The sequence below is a fragment of the Haematobia irritans genome, chromosome 5, assembly GCF_050003625.1.
Source record: "Haematobia irritans isolate KBUSLIRL chromosome 5, ASM5000362v1, whole genome shotgun sequence".
Lineage (NCBI taxonomy): Eukaryota > Metazoa > Arthropoda > Insecta > Diptera > Muscidae > Haematobia > Haematobia irritans.
In genome coordinates, this window is record NC_134401.1 from 117707650 (window position 1) to 117730594 (window position 22945).

General features: G+C 34.3%; 6 protein-coding genes across 10 annotated transcripts; 3 read left to right on the plus strand and 3 right to left on the minus strand.

Annotated features, from left to right (window-relative positions):
- Nucleotides 1-803: 803 nt before the first annotated feature.
- ClC-b (chloride channel protein 7) lies at nucleotides 804-6702 on the minus strand. 2 transcript variants are annotated; one of them, XM_075309674.1, is made up of 12 exons: nucleotides 6450-6702; nucleotides 6234-6392; nucleotides 5965-6166; nucleotides 4837-5105; nucleotides 4159-4767; nucleotides 3818-3911; nucleotides 3583-3752; nucleotides 2883-3269; nucleotides 1325-1483; nucleotides 1162-1245; nucleotides 936-1093; nucleotides 804-905 (listed from the first exon to the last, which is right to left on the minus strand). In XM_075309674.1, the coding sequence occupies exons 1-11, from the start codon at nucleotides 6648-6650 to the stop codon at nucleotides 971-973; spliced, it is 2457 nt and encodes an 818-aa protein (XP_075165789.1). In that variant the 5' UTR covers nucleotides 6651-6702; the 3' UTR covers nucleotides 804-905; nucleotides 936-970. The 2 variants fall into 2 exon arrangements, with proteins under 2 accessions (XP_075165789.1, XP_075165788.1); XM_075309673.1 differs by having other exon boundaries at nucleotides 804-1093.
- A 1448-nt stretch (nucleotides 6703-8150) lies between these two features.
- On the plus strand, nucleotides 8151-10942 carry stil (stand still). 3 transcript variants are annotated; one of them, XM_075312343.1, is made up of 5 exons: nucleotides 8151-8890; nucleotides 9006-9323; nucleotides 9593-9784; nucleotides 9865-10071; nucleotides 10141-10942. In XM_075312343.1, exons 1-5 carry the CDS (start codon nucleotides 8438-8440, stop codon nucleotides 10513-10515), a joined length of 1545 nt encoding a protein of 514 aa, XP_075168458.1. In that variant the 5' UTR covers nucleotides 8151-8437; the 3' UTR covers nucleotides 10516-10942. The 3 variants fall into 3 exon arrangements, with proteins under 3 accessions (XP_075168458.1, XP_075168457.1, XP_075168456.1); XM_075312342.1 differs by having other exon boundaries at nucleotides 8153-8319; nucleotides 8452-8890; nucleotides 9865-10942; XM_075312341.1 differs by having other exon boundaries at nucleotides 8153-8890; nucleotides 9865-10942.
- A 1938-nt stretch (nucleotides 10943-12880) lies between these two features.
- Nucleotides 12881-13644, plus strand: ATPsynF (ATP synthase, subunit F). Its single transcript, XM_075310852.1, has 3 exons — nucleotides 12881-12950; nucleotides 13044-13130; nucleotides 13195-13644. The coding sequence occupies exons 2-3, from the start codon at nucleotides 13052-13054 to the stop codon at nucleotides 13437-13439; spliced, it is 324 nt and encodes a 107-aa protein (XP_075166967.1). The 5' UTR covers nucleotides 12881-12950; nucleotides 13044-13051; the 3' UTR covers nucleotides 13440-13644.
- Nucleotides 13645-15388: 1744 nt separating this feature from the next.
- Nucleotides 15389-16307, plus strand: l(2)k10201 (zinc finger protein 511 lethal (2) k10201). Its single transcript, XM_075310365.1, has one exon. It carries the CDS (start codon nucleotides 15502-15504, stop codon nucleotides 16180-16182), a length of 681 nt encoding a protein of 226 aa, XP_075166480.1. The 5' UTR covers nucleotides 15389-15501; the 3' UTR covers nucleotides 16183-16307.
- Nucleotides 16257-16811, minus strand: LOC142238665 (dolichyl-diphosphooligosaccharide--protein glycosyltransferase subunit 4). The gene is made up of 3 exons (XM_075310366.1): nucleotides 16656-16811; nucleotides 16411-16530; nucleotides 16257-16340 (listed from the first exon to the last, which is right to left on the minus strand). Exons 2-3 carry the CDS (start codon nucleotides 16515-16517, stop codon nucleotides 16319-16321), a joined length of 129 nt encoding a protein of 42 aa, XP_075166481.1. The 5' UTR covers nucleotides 16518-16530; nucleotides 16656-16811; the 3' UTR covers nucleotides 16257-16318.
- Nucleotides 16812-18299: 1488 nt separating this feature from the next.
- On the minus strand, nucleotides 18300-22668 carry LOC142238666 (transcription factor grauzone-like). 2 transcript variants are annotated; one of them, XM_075310367.1, is made up of 4 exons: nucleotides 22480-22666; nucleotides 20933-21795; nucleotides 18638-19013; nucleotides 18300-18576 (listed from the first exon to the last, which is right to left on the minus strand). In XM_075310367.1, the coding sequence occupies exons 1-4, from the start codon at nucleotides 22591-22593 to the stop codon at nucleotides 18424-18426; spliced, it is 1506 nt and encodes a 501-aa protein (XP_075166482.1). In that variant the 5' UTR covers nucleotides 22594-22666; the 3' UTR covers nucleotides 18300-18423. The 2 variants fall into 2 exon arrangements, with proteins under 2 accessions (XP_075166482.1, XP_075166483.1); XM_075310368.1 differs by lacking the exons at nucleotides 18300-18576; nucleotides 18638-19013 and adding an exon at nucleotides 20336-20871 and having other exon boundaries at nucleotides 22480-22668.
- Between the last annotated feature and the right edge of the window lie 277 nt (nucleotides 22669-22945).

Below are 22945 nucleotides of genomic sequence, written 5' to 3' on the forward strand. Positions count from 1 at the left end.
TGCGACTGGGTGTCTCCGCAGCACACCCCTGGATCACCTTTATGTGGAGACAAAGATCATCCCTGTGCGAAGACACAACTACATGTTGTCAAAGCAGTATCTCCTGGGTTGTAATCGCAGTAATCATCCAAACCACCATCTTATGGATACACAACCACCACCCAGGAACGTAAGGGTTGATATACATAATCTAGAGCGCGAGATCCAGCGCTATAAAAGAGAGCCTCTAGATCAAGCAGCGTACCAGGCAGGTTTGAACAGGATTCATGAGGATACTGTAGCTGAAGCGGTGAGAAGCTACAAGGTTAATCCTGTTCTTGGAGTCCGACCACCGCCCATAGCACCGGAGGAAAGAGACCTCCCACGGCAGACTAGGGTAGTTTTGGCCCAATTAAGATCAGGCAAGTGCAGCCGCCTCAATTCCTACTTATCGGTGATTGATAGCAGCGTAGCTGACGTTTGTCCAATTTGCAACCAAGGGCCACACGACACGCGTCATCTTTTCTCTTGCCCAGCCAAACCAACCCGACTTACCACCAGATCACTCTGGACACACCCCATCTTAGTCGCAGAGTTCCTTGATCTGCCAACAAGCTGATGTACCAAGCGTATAACATGAAATGGATGAGATCACAATAAACTGTTACAACAACAACAACAAGAACAGACATGAAGCCACCGAAGTTAAAATGGGTCGGATCTTATCCTCGCTAAAAAATTATGACCTAAACTAGATTTGCCATGGTTTTTACCATGTTAGGTCAAAACGTTACTTGACACCCCATAGAAATTAATTCAATTAGTTATAATAAAGTAATTAATATTTATTCTTGTATATACATACGGTAAAAATAGCATGTTTTAAATCAGAGTAATTGTAAAAAAGTTATGCATATATCAAAAGTATTTACATTATAATAAAATGTTGTCGAGAAATTTAATGTAATCCACTTGGATAGAAATATTAAAATCATTTATGTAAAAAATCTTTCCTTGTTATAATACCAGCAACACGATTCTCTCGATTAACAACGATTAAGTGACGCAGGCCTAAAGCTCGAAATTTATTGAATATTTTCTGAACAGAATCATGCTGAATGTGAAAAGAGAATTAATTTTAAAATAAATTCGTTTGATATTTGTATATATGAAAGAATGTACCTCTCTGGAACATATTGGTGAAGGATTCATAAATATGTCCAAATTTACAGTGTAATTTACTTTATCGTCGTGTAATTTAACATTCTGCAAATACAAAAAAAAAAAAAAAATAATACAAAATGCTACAATTATTTTTTTTTTTTTTTTCAAAATATAGGCTTACATCAATCGATGGGTAACGAGGATAAACATCACGGAATGTTTGTATGGTTGTCTCACCTATCCAAAATTGTTTCTTTTCCTCGTAAAGCGATTTCAGCAGTATAACAATAAGTTGAGATCGTAATATAATTCCGCAAACGCGTCCTGTCGACCGGTCATTCTAGATAAGAAAGAAATTAAAATGAAACAAACAAAATGAGATTTATTAATTATTTTTTAAAAATAATTGCTTTCCCTTTTTCATTGGCATTTTTGTTTTTTTTTAGCAGACTTTTCTGCTATATTTAGCAACCACTTTCTTTGCGCGGATAAAATGTATTTTTCTAGGCTGTTGGAAGTAAGAAAAATTAACGATAGCATTAGATTGAGCTTGATATTGTGTAAGGCCATTGACAAATTGTTGAAGATATTTCCAAATTATGATTTCTACTATTCACCCACAAATTTTCACTTCATATGAAGTTCTTTTGGAAAATTTAATTAAAATAGGTCGTGGTGAAATTCTGAGTCGATCGCGTGACGTCCGTCCGTCTGTTGAAATCGCGCTAACTTCCGAACGAAACTTAGTACAAGTAGTTGTAATTGATGTAGGTCGAATGGTATTGCAACTGGGCCATATTGTATGACTTTTAGGTTAATAGCCCTTAAATAAACCGATCCAAAAATTTGACGTCCAGAGCCCCTTGGAGGGGCAAATTCTATCCGATTTGATTGAAATTTGGTACGTGCTCTCAGTATGTGCCTTGCAAAAATAGGTTCATATCAGTCTTTAGTTATATGTCTTTCCGTATAAACCGATCCCCATATTTTACTTCCAGAGCCTCTTGGAACAAAGGAACAAAGTTCATCCGATCCGATTGAAGTTTCTTGCGTAATGTCAATATATTTCCTCTAAGAACTATGCAAAAATTGGTCCATAATTATTCAAAGCCCCATCTAAACCGATTACAAGATTTGAATTCCGGATCTAATTTTAGAAAAATTCTTAAAATTTTAGAAAATTTTTTGTCAAAAAAAAAAACAAGCTTCGATCGAGCTATAGTCAAAATGTTCTCCCTTATAACCATGAGGCTCAAGAAAAATGGAGTAAATTGCATCCCTATCTGGTTGACATTGATGTACGATGTCAGTATATGGCGTGTAACTACCATTGATTCATATAGGTGCATTTTATAGACTTCTCCATAAAAACCTACCACATACAGACTAAATTACAATTTAGTTTTAATTTACCTTTTAGTCGACAACTTTTATCCAATTCGATTGTGGATGACATAGTAGAACATTATACGCAATCCATGGTGGAGGGTACATAAGATTCGGGCTGACCAAAACTTTCGGCCCTAACATTAACAAATTTTATTGAACACAAACACGTAAAACATTATACTTTTGCAGGACTTTAGTACTATCAGAATTCAAAATCCGATAGCCACTGTGGAAGATTTTTTTTTAGATTTTTTTCTTTATTTTTGAAAAAATTGTGGATTATATAAAGTCACAAAAGCAATCTGATCCATCAAATGGAAACGTAATTTTTGTTCATATTCAGTACTTACCCCTTGAACATCCTCGACCACTGGAAATCCATTATGTTGGTATCGGGTCAAAATATCATAGATATATTTCGATTTATCTCTCAATTTTATACAAACAACGGGAGAACTCATAATGTTGGATGCTTTTAAACCTGTATAGTGAGGCAATGGCTCCCATGGCAACATTGGAACATGATTTGATTTAATTTGAATATCGTAGATTCCTTCATTGAATAAATCACCTATCCATTTGGCACTAATCAGAGTGACTATGAGGGGAAAAACGAATGATGTTGCGATGCCGGTGGTTTCCAATAAAATCACAGTTAAACTGATAGTCATGCGTAAAACACCTCCTAAATTAGCGGCTGCTCCTATCAAAGCGTATTTTCCTGGTGTTAAGAAAGTCTAAAAAATGGTAGAAAATACACATTAATCGTAAACTATAATATAAAGGAATATATAAATAAATAAATTGTAAATATATTACATGAGTATGGACAATTGTATGGATGATATCTCTTCGAATACAACAATTCACAAAAAATAGATAAATAAAAATTTCTTCAATATTTGGAATTAAGACGAATACAATTACACCAAAAGAAATGAAAATTTCTTCTATAGTTGGAATTTGGATAATTATGAAATTGGAATTGGTAATTCTTTAATAGCAAATTAATTTATGAATTCATTCTCAGATATATTTTAGAATACTTACGGCCTGGGGAAAATAATAAAATCCTACCGCCGCCAAAAAACGCCCCCAAGCAGCACCAACCAATACAGATGGTATAAAAATTCCAAGGCTTACATTTAACCCAAATGTGAAGCAGGATAAAGAGAAATAAACTAGTGTAAATACGCCCAACGTTACTATTCTATGCGATCCTAATAATAACATTTAGTTTAGTCTATATTTTTCGTTGTTTCCATATGAAATTATCAAAACAAACCTGGAGGGTCATGAAACAATGATCGGACTGTAGCTTCAGGTGTTTGAAACCATAGTGCAGCAACAGCATTGTATTCATTATCTTCACAATATAACTGAAAATAAAAAATTGTTAATAGAAAGTCGCTTACACAACGAAACAAAATACAGCAAATTTTTTTTGTAGAGGATACGGTAGCAAACACAAATGTATTTTTAAATTTTACCGAAAAAGATTATTTTTCGCTCCATTTGTATCAAAATTTGTTCAATTCAGCTTTTGGTCTTTTTATTATATTTATAAAAAAATCAATGTCTTCCACCTTGCAATTCGGAAAGCAATACTATCCTAACATATCATACCTGCGTGGGATAGTCTGTAGGATCATTTCCCAAAGGACGGCAGTCATTTATTAAGTAAATCATTAGACAAGCTAATGAAACTCCCAACATTGCAACCAATACAGCTTCCAAAACTTTGCAGAACTTAAATTTAATAAATCTCGAACGGAATTTATTTATTTTCGTATTCAACATGTTCCATAAGGCGCCAAGTAGCCCACCGGCTACACCAAATATCATAAATATCGGTAATTCAAAATATTCGAATGTTAATGGTTGTTCAAATTGGCCCAAGTTAAAGAGACCAGTGAAAGTGAAATTGTTTAGGCCATGGTAGGCTGAGAGAACTATATTCAGTGTAAATGAACTTATTATACTGGCTACCAATGTGCGCCAAATAAGATTCTGATTCCAAAAACTAGCTGCTTCTTCCAAAGAGAATAGCATTCCTCCTATAGGTGAACCAAAAGCAGCAGAAACACCCGCAGCAGCTCCACCCAAAACAAAATCTCTCTTCTCGTGATCATCACGAAAAGCCTTGAATATACGAAAATCTTTAACAAATGTGGTACTTTTTCCTTGTGATATTCCGGCAGCCACTACGGCACCAGCGTGTATCATAGGTCCTTCCTGAAATATAAGGACAAAAAAACAACTTAGAACCGATTCTTTAATATTCAATATATGCAAAAATCGTACTTTTCCACCAGCTAATCCTCCAACAACTGACGTGATTACACCTATACATTTAACAGCCAACGTCTTTACACGAACTATTCGAGGAACTTTAACGCCATTTAGGTAACATTTCACTTGCGGTATTCCACTGCCAGCAGTGATGGGCTCCAAATATGTTACCATAGTAGCTCCCAATGCAACTGGTAACATACTAAGACCCAACCAGTATAAATAGGGTAATACCAGGTCACCTGTGGGATCGTCTGTTCGTGGTACATTGTTGTCGACAGCTAAAATGTTTGAAAATTGATTAATATAATAGGGATGGTAATTACCATTTCATTGCATCACTCCCAAAAGTAAAATTAGCCCTGCGACATACATTCACTTTAAGTGTCGGATAGACTGTATATGTTCGTCAGATTATACGTCATATCCAGGTACTAGTTCTTTTTGGATCCAGAATTGGTTCAAAGCCAGTCAGAAGCAATGGATTTTACATGATCTGGTAATTGGGCGGAAGCCGTCTTTTTAAGAATCCACTGCATTGATTTCGATTAACTCTTCAGTCTCTCGCCTTTTATTTAAAAAAAAATAAATGTTCGGATTCCACCTTTATGTACAGACTTTTCGGACATTACTAGCGCATATTATAAATCAGCCTAGAGATGGATTGGTACACTTTTCGTACATTTTTAGGAATTTAAATATAAAATTGAGAAATTAAAAAAAATCGAAAACTGCTTAAAACAAAGCATTTTTAAATATCACCTCGAAATAACTTCTTGTGAAGTAAAAAATAAGTTCAGGTTTAGACGATTTTTTTTTTTTGATGTAAGCTAAAACTAATAGCTCAGAAAGAACTTCTCAATTTTGGCTAATATAATGAAAAGAGGACGTTTAAATTTATGGAAAATGTGTACACTCAATAGGATAGAAAGTTTATGTCAACGAATTACGAACAAAGAAACAAAAAAAAGTTATACTTCTCTGATAGTAAAAGATGGATAGAATCATTCATAAGAAAAACTGCTTACATTATCAGGTGCGCTAATTTTAGCCAATATTGAATCAATTCACATATTGACAATCCATCGTTAGTCACACGAAACGAGATATTGCTAGAAAATAAAGCATTTAATTACTCACAGTGTTGAAGAAATCCGTATTTTAGAGCTGATAACTCTTCAATGACGATATCTATGGCGCAGGCAATAAGAGCGGTGATAATTCCAATTTGTATGAAAATTATCCATCGCAACATATCTTTTTGTACGGAAAATCTTGTATTTCGTGTACGTTCTTGCTCTTTTCGAAAAAGTTCATTTTCGCACACATCGTAATCCAGGCTCTGAAATATTTCAAGTATTGTGTTAAAAAATGATTTGCTTGGAATACCTATTTTTACAAATTCTAACTTCATAGCGATCAGATTGTCCAGCCAAGCAGATTTCATTAATGGCTGCTGTTCGAGAACGTATTCGAAAAGTAGGATTTTGCTGCTGTTCCCTACTTTGCTGATCGGTCGATAGTTGAGTGTTTGGGATGTTCACATTTCTACTTGTTGAAGCTCCATTCTAAAAGTATAACAAATTATCAGTCACTGTAGAATTACAAAAATTAAATCCTATTACATGTACAACCGAAGGGTTATCTCTCTTAGAGAATTTATTCATATCATTCATTACATCTCTTCTTGTGTCGTTCTGATTTTTTATTATCATTTCATCATCCTGCGAATCATAGTTTCTGGGGGATTCACCATCTTTAAAATTTTCGCTTTGATTTTCTTCTAAATTTACAAGAAGTTTCTTGTCATCTTTTTTTACATCCATTTTCGACCGAATTGCATTGCTCACACTAAATTTTGTTTGAAATACTAATGCATTTACTAAACAAAGACCATGCAGACAAAATACAGAGTTTCTCTCTTATATTGAGAGAGAACTAACGAGGTGATGTAGATGGCGCTTAACACAGGCTATAAATTTAAATAGATAGACCCATACTTGTCTGAATATGCGCCGTCCAGTCTATAAATTTTTACTTAAGTAAAATATCGATAAATGTGTTATCGATCCCATAAACAAGGTGCAATATCGGTTATGTCTTCGAGCATAACATATAGTCTGGACGGCCCATAAATTTTAGTCGCGACATTCTCTGCACAGAAGATATATATATTATGCGTCTTATACGCTTTACAGACCATCAGTTATTCCCGACGACAGTGTTCTTGTCGAACATATCCCATATATTTTGCACATTATAAGTTAAGTCCGAAGGCATAATCGATACTGCTGCATGTTTATGGGATCGATAACACATTTACCGATTATTTAGTCATCGCCGACAAGTCGTATCGATCCGACACACTGTAAGATTCTCTACAAACACCGACATTCCGTCCGGAATAACTGATAGTGTGTAAAGCGCATTACAGACTATTATAAGTTTATCCGGAGTGATGTCTTCTAAAAAATCTTTTGCGCCTTGCAGACTATAAGTTTATCCGGACGATAGTAGTCGTGTCGAACATATCACATATATTGGCCACATTATAAGTTAAGTCCGAAGGGATAATCGATACTGCTGCATGTTTATGATCTCGATTTATTTTGTCATCAACGAATTGTCGTATTGATTGGTTCTAAAAAATCTTTTGCGCCTTGCAGACTATAAGTTTATCCGGACGATAGTAGTCGTGTCGAACATATCACATATATTGGCCACATTATAAGGTAAGTCCGAAGGGATAATCGATACTGCTGCATGTTTATGGGATCGATTTATTTTGTCATCAACGAATTGTCGTATGGATTGGACACACTGTAATGCGTCTTTTTACAAACACAGACATTCCGTACGGGAAACTTATAGTCTGTAAGACGCATTACAGTGTGTCCAATCGATACGACAATTCGTTGATGTCTAAATAACCGGTAAATGTGTTATCGATCCCATAAACATGCAGCAGTATCGATTATGCCTTCGAACTTAACTTATAATGCGGCTAATACTTGGGATATGGTCGACACGACCACTGTCGTCCGTATAAACTTCTGCGCTTTACAGTCTATCAGTTATTCCAATCCAGTTAGTGTTCTTCAAACTGAAAAATATCAACCCTTCCATCAACGCACGGATTAACGCATGATATGTAACTCAACCTTAAGGCTACAATTATTTGAAATTAACTCCACAGAGTTATTCAAATAAAATCGTATTCTGAAGGTCCCATGACAGTTTCAAAAAAGTGATTTGACAACACTTTTTGCACGATAATGTTAACGGTTCTTTTGTCATTATGAGAATAATTTGATTTAGTTCCAATTTGCAAATTTAGTAATTTTGGGCAAACTGATTATATATTGTAAATTGAAATAATTTTGAAAATACTGTTTTGTGGATTTATTATCTTTCAAAGTAATACCATAAGTGTTACAGAGGTTTATCTTGGTTAGTTGATCCTTACTCCCGAAATGGGATTGTGAATTTGAAGTTGTGAGTAAAGATATGCTCTCTTTATTGTAAAAAAAAAAACTTGACAACAACAAAGGCATCTTGCAAATAGTGACATTTCTTACGGTGCTCACCATCAATGGTTCATTAGTTTGTTTTTATGCATTCGCGCAGCTATACGATGGAAAATCATACCGAAGAAAGTAATGAAATGATGGAATTATTAAAATCGGAATTGTTGCAGCAGCAGCAGCAGTCACCCAAATTACTAATATTAGAAGGTAAAGAGCGTAAGCAGGACGAAATAGCGAAGCAAGATCAGATTTCAAATTTAGAACCACTTGAGATACAGCCTCCAGGGGTGTTGGGAACACATGGTTCATCAACGAGCATAATTATGCTAAATCAAGGATTTTCCAATGCCGACGATGAATCCAAAAAATTGGAACACCAGGTCCGGCATGTTCATATTCCTTATATATTAAATGGCGAACTATACCAAATACAGACACAAGAAGGTGAAAATGTGACTGTTAAATGCTGCCACTGTCCCCCCGATCGAGTATATAGGGGTAGTGTGAGATCAACTGGAAACTTCCATATGCACATAAAGGTTGGTATTGGTCAAATTTGAGTTATAACGGTTAATTGGAGAACAATAAAATAAGTCAAGTCATTTATTAATATGAATGACTAATTTTGAAAACAAAAACATCTATCATTTACAGCGACGCCATCCCGACTTATTGGAAAAACTCCACGACATGAAAGTAAATGCCTTATTGGAACGCCGTGATCGTTTGATACGTAATCGAAAGGTCACATCTCGCAACAACCGCAATAGACTGAATTCGGGTGGCATTAATACATCGACACCCATCAACAGGGAAGATCTAAAATTGAATCATACCAGTGGATCCACGCCATCATCATTAGATCCTTCTTCTGAGTTAAGTATGTTGCATACACACAAGTTAAAAATTAAAACCGTCTTTCAAAGACACCAAATGCAACAGAGAGAAGCGGAAGAAATGCGAAATGTCAATGTAAGTATTTTGCTTTGTCTTATATAAAACTGGCATTCTGTATTCAAAAGTCTTAATTTTTTTCGATGAAGCCATAAAACCTATTTTTATAATTTTACTTGTTGGAAATATATTCTCCAATCATACATAACATAATTACTCCTACAATTATAGTGAACATTTGTTGATTTGGCTTTGTATTAGAAATATGCCGTTAATATCTACATTCCTATAGCATATCTTTATAGACGTTCTCATTTTTTTCTGAATTTTTCTCTCCGGTCTTGTAGTGGAACAATGGCAGCGATGATTATGTTGTGATGCCTATAACAAAGATACCAACAGCTAGTGGTAGTGGTGGAGACAACGATGGACCAATAAATTACAGTTTAAAAACTCAAGAGAGTATAGAAACTCACTCAACAACATGTATATCACCACAGAACTCAACACAACGACTCCCACCACCACAAGTACAACAAGTAAGCTATATTTAAATAAAAATTTTAAACACACTATGTTGACATAACTGTTTTTCATGAACATACTTCTCTCCCCTCAGATGGATATTGCTCCATTGAATACAGTTCATATATCACCAGAAAAAGAACATCAACAGCAAAACGCACAATCAACACCATTTGGATGCAGTCATGAGTATGTTTACGAAAATCAACAAAATATAAATAGTGGAGAATTATCAACTACGGCAACAACGTCCTCCACACAGTCTTCAATTTCGCCAAGTGTTATGAGCACATTTTCATCGGTAAATACCAATAATAATCACCAAATGGCAATTCATCCTCATCCACATATTTATCCATTACGCCAACAGCAAACTTTGTCAATTGTCAAACCAGAAGAGCTTTTATCTCCAATAGAGCATCAAGCCATTGATTTAACACTTAACACCGATTCTGGAATATTTTCAAATTCAAATGAAACACTCAATAATATTTCTGATAATAATTCAACAAGGGATAAGAGAGCTGGCTCTCAACAACAAACATTTCGTTCCTCGAACACACCACAGACGTCAGGTGGAGAAAATGACGGTCAAAAATGGCAGGAATTATTGATGCATGTTGAGACATCACTACGTGATATACAACACGAAATGAATATACGCAATCAAATTGAATCAAATCGTATGTTCTTAGACATTGCTAAATTCAAATTTCTCCATCCTAGTTTTCAATTCAATTGGTAACTTGTACATATTTGCTAATTTCCACCGAATACTAAGTCGGTAATTATAACATTTCAGAATATTCGATTTAAGTTTGTTACTTCATTTTGAACTAGTGTGGAATTGCTTTATAAATCGAAAAATACCACCTAAGTATTTGTTAATAACTTCCCAGTGGGATTACAAATTAATGCTTTTGTGTTCCCATACCAAATCGTCTTAGCATACTGTGAAAATAAGTTAACTCGATTTTTCTTTGATCTCCAATGTAAATAATGCAGCTGAATTGTGTTTTTATAATCAAGCAATTTTATATACATATATAGGTACATGTATATATACATATGAATATGTATTATAAACTCAGTATTTTTTGTTTCACATATTTTAAGTTAATTAGAATTAACTTTTCCTTTTACATTTGATTAAATGTATTATATAAACAAAATTCTTTGTTATTTACTACTTTTTCTTTCCAAACACAAATCTCATATCGCCTCGAATTTATATTCATAGGAATTATAGATTTATGTTTTTCCTTTTTACCGAAACCACAACATATCTGCAAGTTTGTATTTGAATTACTGCCTGAAATTTTGTAGTTTACTCTAAATGGCAGTTGTTTCAAATGGTATAGGATGTCTGCAATTATTTTTTTTTTACATTTATTTTAACAAATTATTTCATAATGAATGTGGCATTACAAAAGTCGGTGAAACCATAAGATTCGATTTTCATAAACCAAAACTAGAACTGTGAATATTCAAATATTCTTGAAAGCTAACGTATGTAATCACTAAACATTTCGTTTGTTGTTATACCTTATACCTCTTTCACAATACACTTCCAAAATCCACAACTAGATTTCTGTTGTCATTTCTCTTTTAAAAAGGGGATTTCATTAGCTTTAAAAATTCCCATTGTAGACCAAAAACAAGACATTGTTTATTTGGTATATTGGTTAGTTTGTTTTTCTTGTTTCGTGTATTTTTGTTACTATTGTTGTTTTTTGCGAAGTTTTATTTAGTTTCTGCTAAAATCCATAGGTTAGGTAAACTATAAATGTAACTTAACCAACAGAAAAACCCCCATTTTCATGAAGCTAAGATAGCTAACGATCTTTTTTTTAATTTAGTTGTTGTTGTAACAGTTTTTAATGTAGTTTCATACATTTTGTTCTATGCTTGTGTAGTTCAGCTGGTAACCAGATCAAGGAACTCTGCGACAAGGATGGGGTGTGTCCAGAGTGATCTGGTAGTGAGACGGGTAGGCTTAGCTGGGCAAGCAAAAAGGTGACGAGTGTCATGTGGCCCCTGATTACAGATGGGACACACGTCAGCTACGTTGCTATCAATCATTGATAAGTATGAATTGAGGCGGCTGCACTTGCCTGATCTTAGTTGGCCCAAAACTACCCTTGTCTGCAGTGAGAGGTCTCTCTCCTCCGGTGCTATGGGCGGCGGTCGGAATCCTGTTCAGACCTGTCTGGTATGCTGCCTGATCTAGAGGCTCTCTTTTGTAACGCTGGATCTCGGGCTCTAGAAAGTGAAGATCAATCCTTACATTCCTGGGTGGAGATTGTCTATCCACAAGATGGTGACTCGGATGACAACTTCGATGGCAACCCAAGAGGTACTGCTTTAAATTTAGTATTTGCCTTTGTCAATTCACGTATATTTAATTATTCTTTTTTTTATACAAACTAAAGAATTATTTTTCGGTTGGTTTTTCTCCTCTCAGTAAAGCTGGGGATATTACTGATGGCTTCAAAACTTTTCTACGAAGATTCATACATAAATTAACTAGCTGTCGGATTTGGGTATAAGAAAATGGCCACTATCATTATGCTGTTCTTAACAACAGGTAATCACAATATTAATCTTAGCCTGTACAAACATACACTACACGAGTTAATTATGAACTAATAGTGAAGGGATACACATATAGAAAAATCGACAATATTTATATTTTCCTTTGTTCAGACCTAACCTAAGATGGATACTGTTTGGGGTTTCCACCAAAAAATTGAATGTGCAAAAATATATATGACGACGTTATATTTTTTTATCAAATGTTGTCAAAACAAAAAGAAATGATTTAAAAAAGTAACCGTTAAAAAAAAACTTTTTCGCCTCAAGAACCGAACATAGTACCCACTAGCTTGTTTTCACAGTTACTTTTTGGCAATCAATTTAGAAATATGAAATGTTTCCCATTCAATGACTTGGATCTTTTCCATCCATGATTTTATACTATTTAATAAAAATTGTGTTTTGGTGGAAAAACAAAACATAGTACCTACCGTTATATATATGGTTTTCGATTCGTGCGTATAATGAACGTATTATGCCTTTATTGAGGTTAGAGACCACAAGAACTTGGTAGCACTTTTATGTTTGTCACTTTGACGTTTATGTGGATCATATTTTAGTTGCTGACAGTTTTGGAACTCTGAGGTAGCGAAATACTGCAAAATATCCGATTAATTACTTAACATTTTACATAGGTGTATTTTAAGTTTTAAACAATATATTTTTTCTATTTTCAAGAAATTAAAATGGCTTTCGGTGATTATCCAGCAGAATACAACCCAAAAGTACATGGTCCTTATGACCCAGCACGCTTCTATGGCAAAGGTATAAACGCGATTATGACATTACGTAATGTTCATAGGTAATTTGTGAAAAATCCTCATTTCAGCTGATGTTCCTTTCGGTCAAGTAAAATTGAATGAATTGGGTGCCTGGTTCGGACGTCGTAACAAGTCTCCCAGCGCAATTGCTGGCGCTATGAGCCGTGCTTGGTGGCGTTGGAATCACAAATATGTGCAACCTAAACGTGCCGGAATCGCTCCATTCTTCCAACTTACAGCTGTTGCTATGACTTTCTTCTATGCCATCAACTATGGCAAAATTAGACACCACAGAAATTACAAACATCATTAAACGATTCCAAATTGTTCCCGAAAAGCGCTTGTTAAATGTTCGACATGAAGAGTGCTTGGGGATGAGACGAATGGAATATTCCAAAACATTTGTCAACAATTCGGCGGTCAACATTGATTTATATTCTTACATTTAGATGTTCAAAACAATTTCAATATTATAATGGTCGAAACAATTAAAGGAGTTGAAAGAAGTGTGAAACAAATTGGTTATTGATTTTTCTAACCTAAAAACTAATATAGTTTGAGGTGCCCACAAAAGCTTTGGCAAACATGTAGAGGTCTTTAGTTCCATATTGTTCTGGATAAAAGCTATAATATTGTTATGAATAAATATCTCCTAGAAAATACAGGATGGTTTGCCTAATCTGGGACTTTATAAGAGCTGTAGGATTAGTTATGCTTCCCTGACGGGCACCCAGAAAGTTTATGTTCCAGCATACAGGATAAAATTAAGGATAATGTAGACATCATTTTTTGAATCATTTTGCTAGTGACAACTTTTGACTCACTTCCATCGTGGCCATCTCTATTACGCAGGGAAAGTTGACACCCTTTTGTTTAACACTGCAAATGTTTGCAGAGAAGTCAATAATATCACCTGGTATATTAAAGTAAATACATACATCAATACCAAAGATAGAGCCAATAAGGTAATAAAGCGAGTTAAAAAATGTAGTCCGTTGCCATTAAAAAAACTATAGCTTGGAGTACATCATTTAGAAAAATTAAAGAAGTAGTCCTATTTTTTAGAGTAGTACATTGTAATTCGTTAAATTGGCCCTGTAAAGGCGTTGAATTGCTTAAATAAATATATTCTTCCATAGTTATATTAGGAAACATTGGTAACATTTGAAACATGAAAATTGCAAGATGCTTTTCGCTGTAGACCACGAATTGCAAAAATATAACAACAAACACCTACTGCAGATATTTTTCTATGGGGTCCAAGCATTGAAGAATAAAACGAAGATTTGAAATAAAAAAAATCGCATCATTTAAAATTAAAAAAAGCAGTCGTAAAATTCAACTTATTATCATACAAAAATCATTAGGCGTCAATTAAAATTAAAAAATTCAACTGATTGCGCTACAAAAATCCTTAGGTGGTTAGGTATAGTTGCAGCCCGATATTTCAGGCTCACTTAGACTATTCAATCCGTTGTAATACCACAGTGGTGAACTTCTCTCCTATCACCGAGTGCTGCCCGATTCTATGTTAAGCTCAATGACAAGGGACCTCCTTTTTATAGCCGAGTCAGAACGACGTTCCACATTGCAGTGAAACCACTTAAAGAAACTTTGAAACCCTCAGAAATGTCACCAGAATTACTGAGATGATCCACCGCTGAAAAACTTTTTGGTGTTTGGTCAAAACTGGGTTCGAAACCACGACCCTGTGTATACAAGGCTGGCATGCTTACCATCCTTAGGTGGTTACTAAATACTTGAATAAACTACAAGAGTAGCTTAACCAACAGAGGAAAACCATGTTTCTCAAATTTAATTGGGGCAAAGCCCTGCAAATTGCAAGAAGGTTGGATGGACGGCCGATTTACTTAATCTATTTTTAAAGATGTCTCTTTATGCACATTTAATTTGAAGATTCGCTGCAAAAACCGAAAATAGTATTTGCTGGGGACATGCAAAGGAACGATTATTCAGTTTGGCAACACAGTTCGCAACTAGGGATGTGTGCGTGAATTAATTTTATTGAGGTAGATTGAAATATCGCATACATTTTTCCTTGTGATACAAAAACAGTATGAACAAAATAAAATTTGAAAGCAATTTAATTGTAAAAATCGTATACTACGTTAACACTATGCTCGTAATCTAGTTTTTTCAAGATTTAATTATTCCAAAAAGTAGAATAATTAATTGCACATTATTCACTCAAAATCGCACGATGTACACACTAAGAAACAGTTCACGCGCTCACCTCAATCAGTAACATTTTAATAACATAAACAAATCTTCTTTAAATTAAGGCGGTCACTTTGCAAAACATTCATCGAAACAAGAAAGAAGTATATAATTTAGAGGCAGAAGGAACCATAAAAATGTTGTCATTGAGTCAAATTGAAGATTTATTAACAAATATTCCATCGGGATTTCTTAAGCCAGATGACACATTTTTTGCCTCAAGTAATACTATGCAATACAAGAAATTAGGTTCCATCAGCAGTTGTGAGCCGGAAAAGAAAACGGAGGAAATATCCTCTTCCAATAATATATATTGTAATGTAATGAATTGTACTTTAGTTTTTGACAATGTTGCGGCTTATAAACTACATTATAATAGGATGCATAGATTCACATGCCAGGAATGCAAAAAGTCGGGATTTCCTACAGAACATTTGCTGGACATCCATATAATTGAAACACATGATACATACTTTAAAGCACGTTTGGATAGAGGAGAAAGTTTATATAAATGTTACGTTGAAGAATGCATTGAAATATTTCTCAGTCCTGAAGAACGCAGAAAACACTGTATAGAAGAACATAAATTTCCTGCAAATTATAGATTTGATCAAGCAAAAAATATTATGTTACCATCAAAAGAAGATAATAGAATGGAAATAGACAATTGCGGAATAAATTCTAAAGAAACACTTTTGAAAAATTTCTCGTTTGGTCATCAGCAAGAAAGAACATTTTTGTTGAAAAATGTAAAACAACAGTCGGGAAAGACATTTGCTGACTTGAACTCTCTGAAACGCGAATTGGATTCCATGTAGATAAGCAAAATATGGATAATTACAAACCTGTATATACAAACCATATAGTTAAATGAAATAAATGCCATCTTGGATTATATTTTGAAATACATATTTATTGTTTACAATAAAACTTGTACACACTACTTTGTCATCTTTATTTATTTTTGGAAATTGATCTGAAAAATAAAATTAACATTTAGTTAGAATTTGGTAAATATTTTTATAGATCATTAAATGTTAATATACTTATTGTTACTGGAATTGGCGTTGATGTAATGGTATAACACTACCAATAAAAATAAGAAGACTCCCAACACATTGGAAAATATAGCAAGCTGGACGTCGGAAATCATTTTTGTTTATGTTCTGAAAATTTTGAGAGAATGGACACGTCATAACAAAATTAAATCAAGGAATACGTAATGAATACTTTTAGATTTCGATATTAGTCGGCGGTGGATAATGCTTGAAATAATGTTTTCTACACTTACCTTATTTTGTGGTGTGATTTTGTATAATTTATCGAAATTTATAAGCCGGCAAATAATTTTCGTTGGGAGTTTATTTCTTGGTTTTTGGTAGAGTTGCCAATCCAACTTTTAATGAGTACTGAAGACAAAGATAACAAAGAATAAGATAGAACTCTGTTCTCTTTTATTGAGAGGGCAATTATGAGGATTGTAGATGGCAGTGCGTGCAATTTGTTTTTCAGGAAAACCCCGAAAAAACAATACGCTCATGAATTTCCAGTAAGTACTAATGTATCCATATATCACTCTCTACTTTAATGTTCTGCCATAGTTTTTTGTACTACTTTTATGGGTTTTAGTGGAAAATTTATCGATCACATAAAATTATTATTAGATATTTTCTAAATGTGGATACTAATTAAGTTTTTCCACCAAAACATCAAACAAATATCAATGATTTCAATGAGGTGTTTGTAGATTGGTTGTTTTGTGACAGTTTTTAATGTAGTTTCATCCATTTTGTTCCATGCTTTGGTACTTCAATTAGTAGCCAGATCAAGGAACTCTACGACAAGGATGGGGTGTGTCCAGAGTGATCTGGTGGTGAGACGGGTAGGCTTAGCTGAGCAAGGGAAAAGGTGACGAGTGTCATGTGGCCCTTGATTACAGATGGGACACAAGTCAGCTACGCTGTTATAAGTAGGAATTGAGGCGGCTGCACTTGCCTGATCTTAGGTTTGGTTAGGTGGCAGCCCGATGTATCAGGCTCACTTTGACTATTCAGTCCATTGTGATACCACATTGGTGAACTTCTCTCTTATCACTGAGTGCTGCCCGATTCCAAGTTAAGCTCATTGACAAGGGACATCCTTTTTATAGCGGAACGGCGTTCCACATTGCAGTGAAACCACTTTGAGAAGCTATGAATCCCTCAGAAATGTCACCAGCTACGCTGTTATAAGTAGGAATTGAGGCGGCTGCACTTGCCTGATCTTAGGTTTGGTTAGGTGGCAGCCCAATGTATCAGGCTCACTTTGACTATTCAGTCCATTGTGATACCACATTGGTGAACTTCTCTCTTATCACTTAGTGCTGCCCGATTCCAAGTTAAGCTCATTGACAAGGGACATCCTTTTTATAGCGGAACGGCGTTCCACATTGCAGTGAAACCACTTTGAGAAGCTATGAATCCCTCAGAAATGTCACCAGCTTTACTGAGATGCGTTATCTTACCCTTGTCTGCCGTGGGAAGTCACTCTCCTCCGGTGCTATGGGCGGTGGTCGAGCTCCTAGAACAGGATTAACCCTGTAGCTTCTCACCACTTCAGCTACAGTATCCTCATGAATCCTGTTCAGACCTGTCTGATATGCTACCTCATCTATAGGCTCTCGTTTATAACGCTGGATCTCGCGCTCTAGAATGTGAAGATCATCCCTTACCTTCCTGGGTGGGGCTGCCTATCCACAAGATGGTAATTTGGATGACAACTTCGATAGCAACCCAAGAGGTACTGCTTTGACAACATGTAATTGTGTCGACGCACTGGGATGAATTTGGTCTCCGCATAAAGGTGATCCAGAGCTTTATTGCGGAGACATCCAGTAGATTGGTATGCAATTTTGTTGTCAGAAAATGTTTGAAATATTTTAAAACGTACATTTAAATTATTTTTATGAAATAAATGTTGCATTTATACAATTTACTGGCTTAAATTTATCTTAGTTATGCACCCTTATATTAATAATATCACAAAATTAATGTTATTTTGAACCCATTACAAATTTAAGATTATTTTGAACCAATTCTAGATCGATTCCATTTTTCCCACTCCTCCGGATGTGATTTCTTTTTATGGGAATACATGTTGGCTTTGGAATTAAATGTTCTCGAGCAAAATGGACAATTATATAACGGATCTCCCGTGTGGCCAGCCATATGTTCCTTTAAACATAGATTTAATTATTATTGGAAGCAATTATTTTATTTAATGTAAAAAACTCACTTTTAGAGTCTGTTGACTTTTAAAATTTTTTTGGCACTCCTCGCAAGAAAAGTTTTTTGTAGGATGTGTATTTTTCAAATGACATCTAAGCGAATGTTTATTCTTACATATTCTCCCGCATTGCGGACATTCATACTGGCCTCTAACATCATGAAATCGCCTTAAGTGTTGCTTTACACTGTCTTTGTCTTTCAGCCATCTATCACAGTCTTCTCGTGGACATTTTATTCGTGGTCCAACTTTCTCAAAATGCTGGCGGACGTGCTTTTCAAATGCTTGCTTATCGCGAATTTCTTTTGCACAGACATGACAAATATTGGCAGCTTTGATGTGGCGATTCTTAATGTGAAGCTGAAGTGTATATTCATTTGCAAAACTAATTGTAATAACATATAATATTAATTAATTAATTTCACGATTTAAAATTAGATATTATCAAGTTTTAGGTAACTAACTAGACTTTTGACTTAGATATGGTTTTCATGTGTTATTATCATTAAGCAAAGTAGTAGTAAGGAATGGCGGGAATCAAATTGCACTCACTCTTATATATTTCGTAAGAGCTAAAGTACTCCGATCATTGAACAAAGTCGCGCCAAGCTCACGACAATAATCCCACTTACGAAAAAATTTAACATTTTGTGCAAGAACTGAATTCGTCAAATGATGTTACTACTTAAAATACTAGTTAGTCCTTTTACATTTGAAACTAGGTTAGGTTAGGTTAGGTTATGTGGCAGCCCGATGTATCAGGCTCACTTAGACTATTCAGTCCATTGTGATACCACAGTGGTGAACTTCTCTCTTATCACTGAGTGCTGAAACTAGTTGTAGTATTAGTTAAGCATAAGCATTGTAGTGCTTATACAAGTAAAAACAAAATTTGTGCAAGAGTATGTTAAAATCTATACAAAACTTTACGTCTTGTTCGTGACAGTCAATTTTTTGATGTACCTGAAAAAAATTAATTTCGCTGACGCACACTCGTTCCACGGAAATTTATGTGTCGCGAAAATTTCGTAACTCATAAAATTTTACAGCTGGCTTAAGTTAGCATTTTATATTGTCCCTTGTTCTCTAAAACTATAAGCGTTCAAAGATCGATTACGCTTTACACATAAAAAGGGTGCTCACAAATGAGTTTCTACATTTTGTTAAAATGATCTCAAGATCGCCTTATAAAAAATAAAAAATATTAAAGTATAGCAGACCCACGATGTTGTTATATTTTGGTAGTTTATGGTATATTCTACGCCAATAGAAAAACGTCGAAAAAAAAATCTGCTGTTTTTTTTTAGTATTGGGCAACGGATGTTCGAGCTATCATCACAAATTTTGTTTATAATTATTTCAATTTGATTTAAGGCACTGTAATGTAGTGCTTTTATTTGCCTGCCGTAGATTATTTTAATAACTAAACTAATTATTTTATTAACCAAACCAAATCGAGCTTCAAAAAAAAATTGTTTGCCACTTTAACAAACAGCGACTGTTTTCCATTTTCCAGCAGACGTATTGCTGCTTTAGTAGTCTTTTCTGCCGCGACTATTATTTTCTTTGAGTGTACGCTTGTAGTTAGAGAAATTAAATTCTAGTTACCTAGAATATGTTAATAGAATATTGGTCTTCTCGAGCTGAAGAACATGGATTTGATTGAACATTGACTGTTATGACTACACAGAAAAAAAAATCACGAAATTTTTTCCAATTAGTCTTATTAATTAAAAATTTAATTGATTTAACAAATTTTTTTAATTGAAACAAATATCAATCACAAAAATTAATATCAATTAATTTTTTAATTGTAATTGAAGGCATTTCAGTTAAAAATTAGTGCTACAGCAAATAATATTAAATTACAGGCCTTTTCATATCAACGTCTACTTGCATCAAGTTTGTAACCATTTAGGTACAAATTCAAGTAAAATGCATTGCCAAGATCTGGTTCCACTGTGCTTTGAGTATCGCACTGCGTCCTTTCTCGTGTAGTCTTACTACCTTTTTCGCCTCTTATTATTTAACAGTAGATGCAACATATACACCTGTTTTACTAAAGCTACCATTTTTCCATATCCTCTGGCGATTCAATTGCTGGATTAGGCTAAACCATCGAATTTTTAGCAGGCCCAGCACAATGCTGGGAGCATTATATTGCAAGTCATTACTACAACTGAATGGATAAGGCATCATTCTCATATAGAGGCAAAAATATTTCCCATAAGACTGTCGCACTCCTTCGCAACGATATTATATAAAATTTAAAAATATAGTTAAAGTTATTCTCTTAATACTTACGCTTTCCTAGGCACACACGTTTCACAATAATACGATCTTTCTATCTCAGGAACATGTTTCGATTTATGATGCTCTAATAAGTTTTTGCGGGAAAATCTTCTTGGACATTCATCGCAAGCAAAGGACAAATTTTCCTCGGGCTCATGATTATGCACGTAATGATCTCTTAGGCCAGATTTATTAATAAATGTTTTGCCGCATTCATTACATTTGAAATAGTCGGGATTTTCATGATAATAAGCGTGTTGTAAAATGTCAGACGGACAATCTAATTTCCGTTCACAACATTTTACGTGAGGTTTAACATCCGGGTGTTCTTCTTTAAAATGTTTTACCAAATCCTGAAATTCACAACATGTATGGGGACATATTTGGCACAACATTTGAATATGCTTCCTTATCAATTCTTCGTTTTCTTCAAGCAAAATATAACCTTTTCGACGTTTTGTTTCGTTGTTTTTGGAATTAGTGACATTTTCTAATTCTTCACTTTTAATTTCATTTGCCGGAATAGATAAGTTTTCTTCTTTTTTTCTACTTTTCCCACTTTTTGATGGATTCGTTCTTTTTTTAGGTTTTATGGGCATTGTTTTAGGTGTTGTGTTATCTTTTAAGCATTCCTTATCTAATACGCTCAAAAATGGATCTTCTGTTTCATATTCGTCTGCTACACTAGAACTTGGTGATATGTATGGAATTTCTTCTTTAATTTCAATAAAATTTTTTGTCTCATTCAGTTCCACCATTTTTAAACGTTGTTCTTCGTGTGATTTAATATTTTGATAATATTCGTGAAAATCGGTTAGTTTTTGCCAACATTGGGAGCATATTTCGTAAAATTTGTTTTCCACAGGAAGGGGAGGCTAAAATAGAATCAAGCATTTCTGTCAAATCTAGCATACCAGACGTAGTATATATTCCCCTAAAAGCATTTATACAATAACTTTTGTTGTCAGTACATGCAGCTTATTAATTATTTTTATCAGTTCTATCAAATTGTTGAAATGTCGTAATAAAATTTTTATGATAATTATATTTAATTTAATTTAAAAATCTCAAAAACCACTCTCTAAAATTAAAAAAGTCTAATTTTGACAAAGTCTATTATTCCATAAAATTTTAGGAGAAAAACTGACTATTTTAGTCTGTTAACAATCATACTTCCATAGTCTATGTTGCACACATTGATTGGTGCAAATTTCGACCTGTCGCATATCATTTTAACCCTTTTTTATGTGATAAGTTCCTGGTGGACTTTTTTGATTTTTGTTCATAAATAAGGGTTTTATATGTATTTGTAACAGTTTCCTGCGATTCTGTGTGGTAGCCCTGATGAGACCAACAAATAATCACATTAATGATCGGAGCATATTTTCAAATGCAGCGCAATGATTACCATGTCTAACACCAAAATGTTTTTCAGCGGTGTATTATTCCCTATCAGTAATGTTTTCCAAGTGTTTTCATGCGTTTAAGAAGAACATCTTCCATCATCCGCACATCTAAATTTTACAATGAACTTTTTTTACATTTTCACACGGACATACCTTAATATCCAAATACTTCTCAATAATATGTGAAATGGAATTATGCACATTTCCATCAAATCCAAATATTGGCAACATTTCTCCAGTTTCGTCCAAACATAGAAAACAAATCATTTTTATCTATCAATCGAAATATGCTTTGGAATCACGAATATAGTTTTTGTGGATTTGTGTTTGTAAACAAAATAACAAATTCCAAGGTGTAATTAGCGACTAAAGTAAAGTAACGCATGTTGTTTACGTTACATTCCCTACAATTGGAATTAAAGTGCCACTTGGCTAATCTCTCCAAAAAGCTCGATCACAAGGTCGATCACAATGTATATAAGCATTGCCGAAACCGAAAAAGAATTCTCCATTTTCCACATCCAACGGACTTCTGATATTCAACCACATCTAAATTGTTCTGCATGAAATTTGTCCATTTCATCGCAGTTTGACGATTTATTTCATAATGTGACCTGAC

What these genes read in the sequence shown, in the direction of transcription:
- ClC-b (XM_075309674.1), bottom strand. Translation starts at nt 6,650, where the DNA reads ATGGATGTAAAAAAAGATGACAAGAAACTTCTTGTAAATTTAGAAGAA. An exon ending in GAGGATTAGCTGGTGGAAAA is followed by an intron (nt 4,768 to 4,836) that starts GTACGATTTTTG and finishes CTTATATTTCAG; the next exon opens with GAAGGACCTATGATACACGC. An exon ending in TGGTCGAGGATGTTCAAGGG is followed by an intron (nt 1,484 to 2,882) that starts GTAAGTACTGAA and finishes TTTCTTATCTAG; the next exon opens with AATGACCGGTCGACAGGACG.
- stil (XM_075312341.1), top strand. Translation starts at nt 8,438, where the DNA reads ATGCATTCGCGCAGCTATACGATGGAAAATCATACCGAAGAAAGTAAT. An exon ending in ACTTCCATATGCACATAAAG is followed by an intron (nt 8,891 to 9,005) that starts GTTGGTATTGGT and finishes TATCATTTACAG; the next exon opens with CGACGCCATCCCGACTTATT. An exon ending in CACCACCACAAGTACAACAA is followed by an intron (nt 9,785 to 9,864) that starts GTAAGCTATATT and finishes CTCTCCCCTCAG; the next exon opens with ATGGATATTGCTCCATTGAA.
- ATPsynF (XM_075310852.1), top strand. Translation starts at nt 13,052, where the DNA reads ATGGCTTTCGGTGATTATCCAGCAGAATACAACCCAAAAGTACATGGT. An exon ending in AGCACGCTTCTATGGCAAAG is followed by an intron (nt 13,131 to 13,194) that starts GTATAAACGCGA and finishes TCCTCATTTCAG; the next exon opens with CTGATGTTCCTTTCGGTCAA.
- LOC142238665 (XM_075310366.1), bottom strand. Translation starts at nt 16,517, where the DNA reads ATGATTTCCGACGTCCAGCTTGCTATATTTTCCAATGTGTTGGGAGTC. An exon ending in GCCAATTCCAGTAACAATAA is followed by an intron (nt 16,341 to 16,410) that starts GTATATTAACAT and finishes TTTATTTTTCAG; the next exon opens with ATCAATTTCCAAAAATAAAT.
- LOC142238666 (XM_075310367.1), bottom strand. Translation starts at nt 22,593, where the DNA reads ATGATTTGTTTTCTATGTTTGGACGAAACTGGAGAAATGTTGCCAATA. An exon ending in AGAAGTATTTGGATATTAAG is followed by an intron (nt 21,796 to 22,479) that starts GTATGTCCGTGT and finishes ATTCTATTTTAG; the next exon opens with CCTCCCCTTCCTGTGGAAAA. An exon ending in ACGTGTGTGCCTAGGAAAGC is followed by an intron (nt 19,014 to 20,932) that starts GTAAGTATTAAG and finishes TATTACAATTAG; the next exon opens with TTTTGCAAATGAATATACAC.